This window comes from Schistocerca gregaria, chromosome 3, assembly GCF_023897955.1.
Source record: "Schistocerca gregaria isolate iqSchGreg1 chromosome 3, iqSchGreg1.2, whole genome shotgun sequence".
In the NCBI taxonomy this organism is placed as follows: domain Eukaryota; kingdom Metazoa; phylum Arthropoda; class Insecta; order Orthoptera; family Acrididae; genus Schistocerca; species Schistocerca gregaria.
Genome location: NC_064922.1, coordinates 940,136,595 through 940,154,125, shown reverse-complemented (window position 1 = coordinate 940,154,125; position 17,531 = coordinate 940,136,595). Strand labels below are relative to the sequence as shown.

Below are 17,531 nucleotides of genomic sequence, written 5' to 3'. Positions count from 1 at the left end.
ATTGACTCAAATGGTGAGTCATTAACTCCTATTATTTTTCCTGTTGTAGTTGTTAGCACAACACTTTCAAATGAGCCTTATTAAAGTTTGAATTTCTGTCCTCGTACTCAAGGGATTCCTTGTGATCCGTCTCTGATGATGATACTACTATGTTAAACTCTTAATATTCCTTTCTTGTGGAGGCTGTCTGTCTAACAAATTCTGGTTACCTTTATTACTTAAACTTACCTCCCTCCTGCAAGTGACATTTATCTGAAATGAATATTAAGCCCTTGTTAAACAACTTACATAAACCCAGTCGAGTGACATCTTCAACAACAGTTGATATTTTGGCAGGTGTGCACTCTGTTTTTTTTTTTCCCAAGACACAAATGCAAGTCTTGGCACAGCACTCTCTCATGGAATTTGTGCCGTAAAAACAATAGGATGTGCACCTGCTGAAATATCGCAGTTGTCTAAGGCCTCATCCCGTCTGCATTGCTGCGAGTTGTTTAAACAGTTTATATGCTGGGATAAATTCAGCATAAAGTCCCTAGTTAACTTCTGCCATTTCCCAATATTTCTACATCTTAACTTCGTGTTTTTTAATTATTTTCAGGGAAGCTGCTCAGAAGTGACGAAGAATGTGGATCAGATACAACTTGTGTGCAGGAGAAGGACTGTAGCAACGTACATGCTGAATCTCCTGGTAGTGATGACTGTGGTTCAACAGAACTTGAGCCAGAAAGATCTGAGCTGTGCTGTGATGTTGCAAGTGATTCTGATACTGTGAAATGTTCTTGTGATGGTGTGTGTTCTAGTACTTGTTCTACTTCTGTTTCAAAGCAGGAAATTGGTAGTAAACTGAAACCTCATACTGAGTCAGATATTTCATTGGAGTTAGACAAATTTACTACAGAACATTCAGTTACTCATAGTGGAGAACAAAGTGGTAATTTAAGTACCTCAGGTAGTCATACAAGTGAGAGAGAGACTAGCAGTAATAGTGTGACTGGTTTTCCGGACGATTGCTCAACCAGTAATGTTTTGCCAGTGAGCGAACCGAAGGTTTCTGAAAGTGAGGTGGCCACTGACACGACACAGAATTCTTCCGTAGATAAAGAAAATATTTCTGAGGAATCAGTAACAGATCTGAAAACTGCAGGGGACGTGGCTGTTACAAACACAGAGGAGGATGCGCCATCTTCTATCGCAAAAACAGTTTGTCCTGTAATTGGAGAGAGCGCCAAGTCAGTTAAAAGTGTATTAGCTGTTAGAACACGTGCTGAGAGTGATTCTTTCAGTGGAGTTGGTAGTAATGGTGAGGATGAAGATTTAACTTCTCAAGATAAAGACTGCAGATCTTATGTGGTAGAGCCTGTCGATAATAAAAGGACATTGGAAGTATTTTCAGTAAAAAGTGAAGACATAAATGAGTTAAGCACTGCAGATGACGATATTAATTACAAGGAAAACGTGTCTTCTGTTAACAACCGTGATATGAAGCCCGATAGTGATGTTAATGTTAGTGAGGTTTGTGTGAAAAATGAAAGGGAAGGGCGTGTAGATATGGAAGAGAGTGAGACAATATTACCTATGACAGAAAGCAACTTAGGTTCCCCTCAAAACTCCATTAGTATAATGGATTCTGTCTCTGTTCCTGAGCAACGGAGTGATGATATGAAAGACAGTGAGACAGTATTACCCTTGGCAGAAAGCGAATCAGCCTCATCTCAAAACTCAATTACTATAACAAACTCTGCATCTTTTTCAGGGGAAGAGAACAATGATATTAAAGAGAGTGAGACAGTTTTACCTTTGGCAGAAAGCGAATTAGCTGCTTTTCAAAACTCAGTTACTGCAAATAACGCTGTTGCTGTTTCTGAGGAAGGGAGTGATGATACAAAAGTCAGTGAGGCAGTGTTACCCTTGGCAGAAAGCAAATTAGCTTTCTCTCAAAACTCTGACACTGTTCCCGAGGAAGGGAATGATGACACGAAAGAGTGTGAGATGGTATTACCCTTGGCAGAAAGCAAATCAGCTGCCCCTCAAGACTCTGTTGCTATAACAAACTCTGTCTCTGTTCTTGATGGTTCTGCTTCCTCTTGTACTGATGTTTCTCAAGATAATTCAGAACTGATGTCAAATTGCTTAGAAGCAGTTAGTAAAAATGTATTGGAAGATAAACAAGCAGATGGGGAGATACTCAGTCCATTGTCGGAAAGTAATAGCGATAAAAAAACTAGTGATATACATGTCAATGGGAAGGAAGTGGTTTGTAATGGTACAGTGGATAACAGGATAGGAGATGTAATTAAGAGAAAAGGGTTGCGAGCACAGGAAAGTTGTTCTTCTGAATATGATAAGATGGCAGATAATAATGAGAATGTGTTGATGATAAATCAAACCGTTGAGCCAGGTGCTGGAGAGAGTGAACTGGAGATGAAAGAGAGCAAGTCATCTGTTCTTGTTGATGATGTAAATGTTAGCACGAGTGAAACAAATGAAGTGGTAGACGATGAGGTGAAAGTTGAAGGATCTGTGGAGGAAGAGAAATATGTGGATTCTAAAAGTGAACTAGTCGGTGTTACAGATAAAGTGTCGGACCTGGAAAATAAAACTACAGATGAAGTGAAAGGCTGTGAGACATCAAGAGCAACTGAAGCTGAAGTGGAAAGCCATGTCAGATTACCAGAAACTGATGTAGCCGGTAACAACACACAAAAAACAGACTCTGAGCTAGATAGTAATATCACAGAAAGGACCTCCGATGACACTATTGTTACATCAGGTACTTGTGAAGATGAAGAGCCGCTGACGTTGTCAGATGTTGCTAATGCTTTAAAAGATGCTGTTGATACAGTTACTTTGCAAGATGGGGAAAGTGTCCCTCTCACTGGTTGTGAGGCTTCAGTACCACCACTCCCATCGGAAGTGCATAACTTGCCACCATCTGATATGCTGATTTCTGACAACACATCTGCCTTAGGAGTTCATGTGGCAGACCAAGAAGTGCAGCCTGAGAATGTTCAGGAAGCTCCAGGCATAGCAGAAGGTAGGGACAGATGGTTGATAGCTTCTGGGGGTGAAGGAGTTGCATATGTGTGTTTTACTGTGCATGCACTATTCTTATTGCCACTTTTGGTATGGCCTGATTTTTATCTATATGGAATGCAGTTAATTCCTTAAACAATGCTTCCAGCTACATATTTTCATAGAGCAACATGTTTTTGATTCTGAACTGCTGAAGTATACGTAACATAACACGGCATGGCATTCACAGTTGCATTAGCTTCTCATTGTGCTTCTAGCATGTGCTCCTTCATTGGATTATTGTGGCTAGTATATAACATTAAGTCACTGTATTCCTTCTTTCATAGTACTGTGCATTTGCTTTCTGGATGTTAAAATTGTTTCTTGTGTTCTAAACTGTTAAAATGACATGTGATGGAAAAGAGGTGTAAGAGGGTTTAAAGTTTCACTGTATTGCCGTTGTTTAATTGGATGTGTTTAAGAAACAAATTCTGCATATATGTTACTCTTAAAATATCCCTTGTCAAATGGTACAGAGTTTTTAAAGATTAAGTTCTACAGCATGTTGCAGTATACATAAATTTAAAACAAAGTAAATTGACCCCAAATTGAGAGAAATTGTGAACTCTCTGCTGTTTTTGTTTGCCAAAGTATTAGTATTTTTTATTTTACTGTATGGCCATTTTGAAAATTGACAACATCTGTAAGCATTTATGACTACAGCTAAAAAGGGACCACTTGTCTTCTTTCGCACTATTGAAATTACAAATGTGATTTTTTATATAAAACTACTCTAAACACATTAAAGTGTACACACGCATACGCACACACACAAAATGAAATTACATTGCTACTGAAAGGTAGTTTTTTTTGTGGATAAGATCAGTTATCATTGTCCTGTGACATTAGATAGTGTGTCCAGAATTGAACTGAATTTCATTGGTTGGCAGTGATTGGTGGAGGTGGATGTGCAGAACAATTGAAAACTGGGGGAAAAGAAAGGCTTTTAGATAGTCAGAGGGGGAGGGACTGGAAACAGGCAGTGAATTACTGATTGTGTCTACTTTCTATGGTAGGCATAGTAGTAGGATATGGAGACATTTTCTGATGCAGTACTTTGAGCTTTTTTCATCAGGTTCAGTTTTAAATAATTTAGTGATACATAATATTTTTTTATATAATTTCAAACTTTAGTAAGAAACTACTTGGGAAGCAGAAAAGTCTGAAAGTCTGTTGTGTTTCCACTTATTTTTGCATGAACAGGTACTGTGCTTACAGTGTAACAAAAATGTCCCAATCATTTGCACAGTGTGCTTATTCATCTAAGAAGATTGCTTAATTGATTCATCACTTGCTGTCCACAACAACAACCACCATCACCAGCCATTAAGCTCCCATTACTGGACGTAGAACATGTACAAACTTTTCCATGTGCTACACTTTCCAGACATTTGCATCAGTACCTGACGTATTCTAATATCATCTAACCACCACAACTGGTGCATCTGCCATCCATGTTATTTACCCATCTAGTTTTTCCCTAAGCAGTTAGTGAAAATAGGAAAAAAATCTTTCATATTACAGGTAATTTTATTCTGGCTGGTGCTTTTAATGCGAAGTGGAGGAATTCTTATAATTTTGAGAAATTTTATTCCTCTGCAGCCGTTTTTTTTTTTTTTCCAAGTTCTTTTTCTATTTCTTCCAGGTTTAGTCATTTATTTTCAGTTACCATTATCTCGGGGCACATTTCCTTTCTTAAAATATCAAATTAATTTACAGTTTTACTTTTTTCTTGCTGCCTTTCATTTATATTATCAGAATACAAAAATAACATGGGAGTTATAAAATGAAAAGTAGGCAGAATGACTAGCCATTACTTACCTTCAGGAGCGAAAATTCCAAGTACTGCCAACAAACATGTCACAAGTGGGGTCCACTCGACTACTCAGAATTTCTCCTCATGAAAGGAAGTACTGGCTGCCATTCCGTCTCCGTGTTAACTTCACAATATTCTTAGTAGTTTCTTGCAATATGCATACTGAAGGTAATTTTAAGCAGTTAGTGCAATAAAAGAAAAGCCATCTTCTAACTGTTAAATGTAATTAAAGAAACACAACTTTATCTACTCCAACAGAGAACTGAAAATGTCGGAGTCTCTGAATATGTGTATATACTCCGAAGTTCATGAGACACTAAAATCATGTAATGATTTGCATTCTAATGTCTTAAAAATCCCACCAAAAAGCATACCCATTGTATTAATTACAATAAAAATGTATGACTTACATGACCATGTCACTCAGTTTCAAGAGCTTTCATGAGCACAAACTTTATTTTTGACCTTGTAATGTTGTATCAAAAAAGCCTTTTTGGCAGAAAGGTTACTTTCTGATGGTCTTTCTGGTTTGCCTCTCTGTGACTCAGCATCTCTGCTGTGTGGTGAGTAGCAGCTATCCTTTTAATAATAATGTTACATTGCATCCTGGATTTTCCATTGTTTTAAGTTTCATTCTAGGATTATAGCTGTCTGTAGACAGCATCTTATTGAACTTTGATTATTGCAGTGTGTGACTACTGTGTTATTTCCTCTTTGATAGAGTTCAGTTCGTAGCTGTTGAAGCCACAGAACCATGAATACAAATTGCCATGATCTTCTATCTGCAGGATCATTGGCCCAATCAGCATCATAACATCCAGTTATTTCTACAGAATCTTCTTTAGTGAAACACAGTGGGTAGATCCTTCGGTTCCTGAAGCTACCTGGGAACTAGTGTCATACTGAGTCAGTGTAGGTGGATCACTGGAGTATTGACTTGTTGACTGCATATGAAATACCCGGTCTTGTCACTTCTACAAGATACAGCGGATATCCTAGTGCTTGTCTGTAGGATATGCTCTCTCTTCTTTCAGTAGGACTTCATCAGATTTTGAAATCACTTCAGTGGGAGTTCAAAACTTCATTTTAAATACCCACGTAAAAAGTGAAACCTTTTTCTTTGAGGAATATCTACCAATAACTACATTTTATTTATCATCGAGGAGGTGTATTCTTCATCACGTTTGTCCACTGATCGTGAGCAGACAATAAAGCTTCAACAGCTTGAGGTTCATTCATACATGGAACTGGACAAAATAAACTGAGGTCTCTCGCTCTTATTTTCTCTCTGTACTAAACACACACATTTTTGTGGACTCGTAAGAGTATGTCTTATCCTCCCATCATCTCTGAGTGACATTCATTGTCATTGTTCATGCTTGTGGTAAAAATATCATCTGTATATTTACAAGCTGTCTTTGTTTTTATATCATCTCTTCTCATTTCTTGTGTTTAATTTCTTCTTATAATGACGTATGAGTCAAAATCAGCCACATGATGCCCTTTGTAGACTTTATTCCAGAAAGCTTGTATCTCTCACCTAATTAGAGTATCATTTTTGGCTTTTTTCCTTGAAAATTAGTCATAATTTAGGAGCCAAAAATTCACTTACTTGTCAGTCACATTGGTAGGTGACTAATTAATAATATAGGCAGCAGTCACTGTTGCCTCTGCTCAGAATTGTTTATGTAAACCAGCATCAAATACATACACTTCTTTTTCCACAAGTGTTCTGTTCATGTGCTATGTGAACCCATCCTGTTGAGGAAATATGGAGAAATCATCTGATGCTTTATATTATTTTTGTTTAAGATGATGTCAAAGTTCTTGGTAAAATACCCTTTACCATTGTCTGAATAAATGATTTTTATGAGGGAAGAGGAAAAAGTACAAAGCAACATTGTGGGTTTAAGTGAAATCTGTACTCAAAAGTAATCTCCAGAGGCCAGTTCACAACTATTCCAGTGTTTCACAAGTCTGATTCCCTGTTTTCAGAATTCCTGTGGCTGTGACAGGAGCCAGTCCTTGACTGTGTCCTTCAGCTCATTGTCTGTGTGGAAGTGCGTCCCTTTGAGATTTTTTATTTCTTTAATAGACCAAACACATTTAAGTCACGAAAGACATGTCTGGGCTGTAGGGTTGATGCTAAAGCTGTCCCCACTTGAACTTGGCCATAACACTTCATGTGAACTTTGGTATGTGGGGATATACATTATCATCGAGTAGAATCACTCCCTTCATGAGCAGCCCAGGTCGTATGATCTTGATGGACTTGCATAGGCTACTCGATTTCTTTCAGTACATGTTTAATGGTTTTTGTTATACCAAAATGGCATAAGAAAATTTCAACTGGTTTCATTGTTATGTTGATTTTTTCCCCCCCTTTCCTTTGAATACTCCATTCAATTACTTGTCCATAGTATTTTCCAGTAGGTTTTTGAAAGCTCCCAGTATACAGAGTTTGCCTTCAGAAAATACTTGTAAAATTTTTTCTGGAGTAGTCATTAATGAAAATAATTAAATATCCCACACCTCACAGTGATCCAGCTCCCATGGGACCACATGTCAGTGTGAAATAACTGTGATAGTTGTGATGGTTTTGATTGAGCATTATTGAATGGTCCTCTGGCTTGCTTAACTTCAAGACATGTTGTGCATGTGAAAGCTCTACTACCAATAGCAGACAAATCTGATAATTTATTTACATCTGTAAAATTCAAATGCCTTTTGCATCGATGCCACAGGAAAATGTTAGATTAGCAGTTTCTTCTGTGTGTGTTTAGTATATGTAAATTATTAAACATTGATCAATTTCTGTGGAAACATACCCCATGCTGTGGCAAAGCCATGTTTCTGCAATATCTTTTCTTCCAGGAGTGCTACTCCTGCAAGTTTTGCAGTAAAGCTTCTGTGAAGTTTGGAAGGTAGGAGGTGAGGTACTGGCAGAAGTAAAGCTGTGAGGATGGGTCATGAGCTGTGCTTGGGTAGTTCAGTTAGTTAGAGCACTTGCCCATGAAAGGCCAAGGTCCTGAGTTGGAGTCTCGGGTCGGCACACAGTTTTAATCTGCCGTAAAGTTTCATATCAGCATACCCTCTGCCACAGAGTGAACATTTTATTCTATTTATCAGTGTTGCTAAATGCACAATACAACTGTTCAACCCCTGTTACATACATCATCACAACCATCTTGCGAAAAATGTACTTAGCATCCATTTGTGACCATTGTAGGAACTGACAATATTAGTAGTAAGTTTTGGTGTATTTGTTGTGTTACAGTAGTTATTGGTGGGCTCCGTACATAAAATAATAAAAGATTTTATTGTCTTCAGGCCATTACAATATATCCAGTCAGATAGATTTGTCACATGCATTGAGGCACCTGAGTCGACATACTGTGTGTCTGGATTCATCAAAATTGAAGTGTGGTAGCTGTAAAACCTTTGACAAAAGTTTTATGTTCCTCAGATTCACTTGCTGTGTTTATCTTTGTTACCCGGTACTGTCTGGCAGTGTGGCCACATTTATTGTGGTTGAAGCACCATGGCGTTTTGTAACCTTTCTTTACGTTTTGCGCTTGCACTTGTTTTCCTTGAACACACCTTTTTCCTGTGAAGAGTGCTAAACTCACAGTCTGTTACTTCTAATAAAAGCTTTGTTTTTTTAAGGTCTGTCCCAGTCTTATTGTCAAGCCTTCAGTTCAGATTATCATTAGTTTCTATGTTTCAGACAAGACAGCCAGCCTATCTTCTCAAGCCTCTCATTATGGAGATGCAATTTAATGTTTCTTAATTTATGAACAGTGGACATAATATTATTCACGTAAACTTATACACTTTACACGATTCCAAAGTAGTGGTAATAAGGTTACTCACCTATGCTAATACTACTCTCCTGTTTCAACTGCTGTCATCAAAAGCTTGCTCCATTTTCCCCCAGAATTCTTTGATTTTAGATGCATCTTGTATGGGCACATAATTGAATGGATCTAATAATAAAATTAGCCTTGATCTCGCCTTGACTTTTTTTTCTTTTTATTAGTGTTGGTCCCACACAAAGAGAGTCAAAGTATTCAACATGTTCCTAAATATGCTTGTACTGAGAGAACTTCACTCTCACAATTATCACATCAGGTGAGTTTGTCAGTCTAAAATTGGTTTTGATTTGGACTTGTCTTCTTGTGTTAAAAGCATGCAAAAACAGTAACAGTCCACATACACAGTAGCTGTGGTTCTATTGAATAGAAGAGAATAAATAGAATCTTTATTGTCATGTGACATGTTATATGCAGTTATTTGATTGAATCATTGGAGACTCATCAATGAGTAATTCTATGCCTCCATAGGTATACATAAAGACAGATGCATTAAAAGAAAGCATACACGTGTACCCAGAAGCACATTACAACAGAAAAAGATAAATACATGTTATATTTCTTCATGTTCTTTTTTGAAAATTTTCGCAGTGGTTTAAACTTTCTTTTTAAGTGATTTTCATGATTGTTTCTGTTTATAAATATGTACATACAATCTGTGTGTCTATGATGACACTGACACACAAAAAAAACCACATACTCCATAAAAAGGGAACATTTTCATACACCTGGGTACTTATATACATAGTCTACACACATACCGTACATGTTTTATAAGCATGGCCACACACAAAAACAACATACACTATATCTTCATTAAAAGAACACACGCATGTGCATAGAACAAACCAAATTTAATACCACCTCCTTGTCTTTCTCATTTATAAAATCAACCATACTTTAGTAACATTTCCTTTTGAAACATATTCAAGGTTTACTCCTGTGGGTTCTAGCTTGCAGTCCTTGATCGTTGGCTGTATTTTATTGCTAAGCTTCAAAGCAATGTAATACGGAGTATTTTAAAGTAATGTGAATTGTCAATAAGTTAAGTCTTGCAAATAGAGGTTTGCATAATTGTCTATTGTTTGTTCCTGTCGTAGCTCTGATATTGTTTGCGTGAACTCGAAAGACAACATGCTAGGGACTTTTTAAATACTTGGTGCAATGGTAACTGCAAAAACAGATGTAACCACTCCCAACCATGCTGTGCTACCACAAAGGGAATTTTGTGTGTTTGTATACAATAAAAGAGAAGTTTAACTGTTAATTAACTCCAAAGATTGTACAGGAAACAAAATGTAATCTCGCAGTTTGTGAATATTTATATATACTCCACAATTTCATGAAAGTGCAATAGCATGTAATGATTTGCACCTTAATATCCAGAACAGTTGTTTAAAAAATCTTTAAATGATTTTGTTTTGTTTTTGATAGTTTTCATCTACCATTGTCACTGATGATGTGTAGTGTCTACCTAATAAAAGTTTTATTTTGTTGATACTCATTATTTTAGCCTATTTCTCGTAGGAAATTCTTATTGTATCATCCCACATCCTCCCAGTCATTTAGAAATTGTTTTGTTTAATTAATCATATTCTATGATGACACTAATATTATTTTGTTGTATTTTTGTCTTCTCTCTAATAATTGCCTTGTTCCATTTTAGATTTCCTTCTAGTTTGCCTTCTTTGTACCTACAACATCTTTATGATGTTTGTATGCAAATCCTTGTCTATGTATCATATTAATTTTGTAGCATTCTGAACATTTTGTGTAATATAATTTGTTGTCAAATTAACTTTAATAACGTGCGTATCTAATTTTCTTCAAGATGAATTTTTTTCTTTTTTTACTTTGTACATGTTTTTGCTCTGCATTGTACTAATTTAGTACTCTGACATCCCATACATATAGTTTTTTTGTGTTAAAATAAGCAGGTTCATTTTTGGTTCCATTTAGTTCTTGTCAAGTACATTTTCTAGTTATGTGTGAGTGATATATCCAGTTTCCTCCTGAACAAATGTTCATTAGTTTTTGTCCTTTTTCGTTAAATTCCCAATAGTTTTCTTGCTGTGGCGTTTGGGTAACATATTTTAATTCTTCAGAGGTTTCTTGCTGTTCATGAGAATAAGAACATATTGGTGAATAGATTTGAATGATTTCAGAGGAAGGTACCTGTAAAAGTGTAGGTAGTTTGTGACAGTTTTAGTGCGCATCTTGTTACTGTTAATAATCTGGATTAAATAAAGTATATACCATAGTTTCCTCCATGCTCTGTCCCTCTGTTGTAGAACATGACATTATGTATTTTGATTCAGTTTGGTCTTTGTTCTTCTGTCATACTTCTGGTAACTATATATAGCTTTTGATTTTACTCAACTCTTTTTTCAATTCGACCAGCTTATCTGGAGCCTAGAGTTCTGTAATTTGCTCCTAAATAGAAAGTAAAAGTGGTTGTATTACTAAGCTCTATATCATTACCCATTTAGCAAGACTTGTGTGTAGTATGATTGAGGCTTAGTAGTAGTTGGATGTTTTCCCAAGGCTGTTAATATTCCTTCACTTGGCCCTTAATATGTCACATTAACTTGCACATAGCAGTAGGTTGTCTGAGAACAATAAATGTGATACACTAACTTCCCAAATATTGAAGAGTTTCACAAGACAAGCTGAAAATAGTAATTCTCTATAGACCAATGCTCACAGCAGTCCCAAAACTGAGCAGAAAGCTTCTGAATCTCAAAGCTTGGTATAAGCATGCACATTTCATGCTCCGATTGTGTCGGAAGAGAGCTCAAGTGAATATTACCAGTTTTTTATTGGACTGGAAATGAATTTGTCTAAATACTTACAAACACTGATTTACCCTGTAATCTGCACTTCAGTTTGTTGAGCAGCCACCACATATTTGGTATACTTAGTGGTCCATGAAGATGGCTGTCTTGTACATCTGCCTCTGTACTCTGGAAACCACCATAGTAGTAACTCCCGTGGATTTGAACATGTGGCTTGGACATTGAGACTTACCCCATTAAGACCCTGTAATCTTCAAGGATGTTGTGTAGGGCTCACTCAGTTCTTAGTTGACTAACAGTGACATGAGTTTTATGAAGATTTCTGTCTGTGTACATCAGCTCTTTTACTAATTGTTTAGAGATGGCTAAATTTATGCACAATGACTTTTTTTTAGTGATTAAACCTCATTCAGTTGTGACTGTATCATTTACTGAAGTTGAATACATTCCAGAATATGGAAATGCTTCTTTAATTCAATAGGCAGAAGTAGTAAAACATGGTACCATAATCGGAGTTCCCAGAGTATTCCCAAATCTTCTTAGATTCTGTGTGTGCTTATTCTTTGAAAACCTGTCACAGTTGTCATCATAATGAAAACATATGTCATTGCTTATTCACCTTATGTGGCAAATGCCGAAGGGATTAATTTCGTGGTTGCCAGATGTTAATTCTGTGTGATCTTTCAAAAATGTTTAGCTATTGAGCTACAATTTTGTCTTCCTCTGCCACCTGTATAGTAGTCCATGGCTGTAGAACTGTTCACTCTGTAGCCAAGAACTTCAACATTACTTTTGTAATTGGACTGATATTAATGAAGTCTGTAATGTTCAATATTTCTGGCTCCTGTTGGTGTTGCTAGAGAAGAATGTTTGGCAAGCACCCATAATTTGGAGTTTTATTACACATGGAGTAAAGTATGGGAAGCTCCTTTGACAAACATACACTGCTCACCTTTAATGGTGGTTTTTAATGTATACTATGGAAGCTGTTCATCCCAGTTGACAATTGGTGCTTATTTTTTGGTACTCCCACTTGTCATTAGTTCTATCTTTTAAGTATGCATGATGCTCATGGCAGCAATGTTAAACATCATGTACACAATAGTGTGCAGAAATCATAGGAGTTCTCACCCACATGCAGTTTGGTAGAGCCTGTTTCTGTTCATTAGGTTCAGCAATTATGCAGCATATAAAATGTTGTACTTATCACTAAACTACTAGAAACAGATAAATTTCTTGTCATGTCATCAGAGTTGCATTATATATTGTGTTCTTCATATTCATTTATGTCGAGGAATGTGGTGTAACCTCTTAGTGGCAAGCAACTTGTTGAGTAATTTATAACAAAGTTTATGTTCGAAGTGTTACCCAAGAATAAAGCAAAAACTGAATAATAATAATTCCTCATAAACTGTTCACATTTTTATTTCCAGGTAGTATGTCAACTTCATAAATACTGAGAAATTGTGGTAACATTTGATTTTGCTCTTTTAACTTCGTATTGACCAACTAGAATAACATTACTTCCGACTTGCCATTTTTGGTCATTTCCTATTTTTCCTGTATTCCTTCGTTGTCTTCTTGTGTTGCCCTTAACTTTCTGCTATCCATGTTGTCTCCAAAAATTCTTCTGCCTTGAAATTCTTGTAAATATGATATTTTATTCTTATCAAATTTATTTCCGATTTTTGATTCTGTTTCTTTCTAGTTCTTTATTTGCTTATATGTAGTGCAGCTCTTCTTGGAGACTGGAATAACCTGAAAGCTTTTCAAGTAATGTGAGAGCTTTCATTGTTCCAGTGAACAATAATAAGAGGCCAGTTGATCCATATGGTTGGCTCAGAATCTCACTAGTATCCCATCCAGTAATGTGGCCTTTAATGACATAGGTTCTGTGCTCACTGGTATTTGTGTCATTTTAGCCACAGTCTAGTTAGTATATCAGTCCATAAATTATTTGTATCCAGCTATTAGTCCTTGTCAAATGTGTTAAGTTATCACCACAAGAGGAGTCACTGATTATGAATGCAGAAATGAAAAAGTAGTAGTTTCGTTTTGAGTATTCCTAAGTAAATGAAAATACAATTTTAAATTGTTAAGTTACAATGCTCTACAAATTTAGTATAAGCTGCATGAATGTTAGTGTTAATTAGAGCTAATTTTACAGTCACTGTATTTTGCATTGCATGATGCATTCAGTTGAAACATACAAACTTAAAAGATGAGCTGTTTTCTGTAAAACACACACACACACACACACACACACACACACACACACACGGGGGGGGGGGGGGGGGGAGGAGAGGAACAATACAACAAAAATTTTCATCACTGTAGCTCATATTTATTCCATAGCAAAATTAGATTTTAACTATGATAAGAAAGTAGTTTCAGTAGCAGTACCACATTTTTTCTGACTTTTGTATGATTTCTACCTTTATCTATGCAGCTGTGAGACGCAGACGGAAGCGTTCAATTGAAGATGTGGTGCCAGATAGAATATCCAAACGTACACGTGGAGCTTCATTGGCCAGCAGTTCTGGAGCTAACAGCCCTGAAAAACTAACCCAAACAAGTGCTGAATCTGCAAAGAGACCTGTCTTAGATTCATCTACAGAAGAGGATGCAAAAAGAGTGCGGTTGAATGAAGACTACAATAAAGTTGTGAAAAAAATTGAACGAACGGTAGTTGCAAATGGTGTAGTCACTGGAGAGATAGGAAATCGCCGAATATTTTTGGAGAAAATTAGAGCCAAAGACCTAAAGAATTTAACTGTAGCTGTAAGTATTGTTAGTATGTACATTAAGGTCCTCAATGTATACTTTTAGTGACTGTGTTGTTATAATCTTGTTGTACTAGAAGTGGTAAAGTAAAATGGGCAAAGGTTCTTAAACTAAACACATCCAAGTTGCTTACTGAACAGGCATACAAAAATGGATCACAGCAAAGTATATGTGTTTTCAGAGTTATATGTCAAATAAATATGAAGCTGCAGCTATTAGTTGTAAATATGGACAAGATCGTGAAGTGAGAGCGAGTGACTCTGAAATTTGAATAGCCCGTCTGCTTTGGAGATGAGAACAAAGTAATAAGATACAAAGATTTTAAAGTAATAAAGGTAAAAGGCTAGAGACCATGTTTTACCTTCACAATAATTCAGGTGTATGTAGACATTACACTGAAATTAAGAAAATTATGTATTCTTGCAAAAAATAAAAGCTTGTCTGTATTTGATGGAGTTTCCAACAGTCAGCTTGTTAACAGTAACGTGCACTGTCTTGCTGAAATGTGTAACACATCATGTAATTGGGTATTTCTTTTTTTTTCAGAATGATTGACATACACCATTGTTAAATGCCTCAATAAGAAAGATGATAGAGATGTCAGTGACTACTGGCCTGTTTCACTACTGACATCATCTTCCAAAATTTTTAAGTCTTGTGTGCTAGAATAGTATCCCACCTGTGCAACAGTTATATTCTCAGTAAATCACATTTGTCTTTCACAATAGTTGCTTAACTGAGACTGCCACCTTCCACATTCACTAACCAAAATTAAGATAAACACTAAATAACAAAATAGCACCAGTTGGTATTGTCTGTGATGTATTTAAGGCATTTGACTGTGTGAATCACAGTATTCTCTTGTGGACAACCAGAGGGTTTCTCTCTCTCTCTCTCTCTCTCTCTCTCTCTCTCTCTCTCTCTCTTTTTAAAATTGATGGTAGAACAAACCAATGAAAAGTTCCATATGTAACGAAAAGAATGTAGAAAGTTATACTGAATAATTCAACTCATGGAAGCAGGGGAGAAATAACTGGGATTCAACAATGCTCAGTCTTAGGTCCACTTTTGTTTATCGTATGCAGGGTGTTTCTTATTATCGTTTAAAAGTTGTAGAAGTGATGTAGGTGACACTGAGACAAGTAATTTAATATAAGACACATGGGATTGCAAATGTCGGGAAATACACCAAAAATGAACAATGAGAAATGTTTCATGTTATGTCAACAGGCAAATGTAATATGTTGTAAACATAGAAGTTACAGAATTATTGTTCTCACTGTATCCAAGTAAAAGTCGTTCTTGTTTTGTTTCTCTTTCCTTTTGTGTCTTCTTTTTTTGTTTCAAGATCTTATTTAGTAAAGAAAACATAGATTATTTACTGGTAATGATGTAATTCATAAGCTTATATTAATTTGCTTGTGACGTAGTATGGTATGTTTTTGTTGTATGGTGCTATACTTTGCAATAAACCAGCAAAGACTGAGAGACCAGTAAATAAAATAATAAATCTTACCTCAGTGCAAAACACACAATTATTTAAAGTAATTAAAAAAAAATACTGCCTCCCAGATGCAAGACTCGAACCCTGAGCCCAGTGTGCTATAGTCGCACACTTGGGTCCAAGGCCACACCAACATGAATGAATACTTACTTGTCTTGGGATGATCAGGTGCAACAGACAAGTAGGCTTAATCACAGCATGTGCAGCAAAGTACATCATCTGGTGATGTCATGTTCAACATTTCTCATCCATTTTAGGGGTATATCCTCACATTTGCAAGCCCATGTGTCTTATATTACTTGCCTCAGCGTCATGCAAGTCACTTCGGAGATTTTTTAAACGTTGTAAGAAATACCCTGTTCATAAACAATCTTTCATCTAACACACAACAGGCAACATCAGTTCTTTTTGCGGATGTCACTAGTATTGTAATCAGGCCAAACATAGATAAAGCAACAGAAAAAATGGTAAATAATGTTCTTAAAAGTATTAGTGAGTTTTTGCAAATAGTCTCGCTCTCAATTTCAGAAAGAGAGAGAACACATTCAGTCCTGTATATCTAGAGGTACTACACCAGTGATAGGTTTAATGGTGAGTAAATAACAACTAATGTGGATATGTCCAAAATTTAGGTATCCATATTAATGAGAAATTAAACTTGAAAAAATATATTGTAGAACTTCTAAAACAACTTAGTTTAGCCACATGTGCACTTAAAATCGTAAATCTTGGGGAGGGGAAAAATCAGTAAGTTCAAATATTTATGTATTTTCATTCAGTAATGTCATACAGATTAATATACTGGGTGTTACACATCTATTTTTAAAAAAAAAAAACTAAGCGTTCATTGCTGAAGAACATGCTGTAAGAGTAATATATGGTGCTCACCCATGATCGTCTTGTAGACATCTGTTTAAGGAGTTAGGCATTTTGACTACTGCTTCACAGTACTGTATATTTATTCACTCTTGAAGTTTATATAATTGACTGTAGTTCAAAGGGAACAGTGATGTACATAATTAAAATACTTGAAGAAATATTATTCTCATTACTCCACATTAAGATTGTATTTAATACAAAAAAGGGGCGCACAATGCTGCCACCAAAATTTTTGATCACTTACACAATCAAAATGTATAACAGACAGCAAAGTTAATATGAAAACAAACTAAGTTTGTCCTTGACAACTCATTCTACTCTGTAAAATAATTTATGATTTTGTATTGTGTAAAAGGAGACAAGTAGGAATTGAAAACTCACAGTAGGAATTGACAACTCACAACAGCACTAAAACTTTTTATAGATAATTAGCACACAGCAGCTCTGTTGACCTTGTCACCCTTTGTCCCTAAAGAATCCTCATTGTTGGCATCAGCTGCCTCCTACTTCCATCCACCGCTTTGCCCTGCACGTGTCCTAAATAAATCTGGCCCAATCCACCTATGAGCCTCATTTAGTTTTTTATCTACAAATTTGTCTTTAATCAATAGGGGGTAACTTACTATTGAAGAATGAATATCTTTTATCCTGGCGATGAAGGGGTATTTCTATTAGTTCCACAGAGTATCCATCATGATCATACCACCGCAGGTTTTCTGACAGAACACTGTATAACAATGTTATTGAGTATTAAAGGTGTGTACTATGGCCCATACCAAATAATAAATGTACAGTACACACAAAATGGG

At 36.1% G+C, this 17,531-nt stretch overlaps 1 protein-coding gene across 21 annotated transcripts in view; it reads left to right on the top strand.

Annotated features, from left to right (window-relative positions):
* LOC126355848 (activating transcription factor 7-interacting protein 1) overlaps positions 1–17,531 on the top strand; it is a 280,695-nt gene that overhangs the window by 207,890 nt on the left and 55,274 nt on the right. For 17 of the 21 annotated variants that reach the window (XM_050006328.1, XM_050006319.1, XM_050006324.1 and 14 more), the window contains 2 exons: positions 599–3,034; positions 14,005–14,336. In XM_050006328.1, coding sequence (XP_049862285.1) covers positions 599–3,034; positions 14,005–14,336 — 2,768 coding nt within the window. The remainder of the gene's footprint in view (positions 1–598; positions 3,035–14,004; positions 14,337–17,531) is intronic. The other 4 variants (XM_050006334.1, XM_050006332.1, XM_050006335.1 and 1 more) reach the window with 1 other exon arrangement.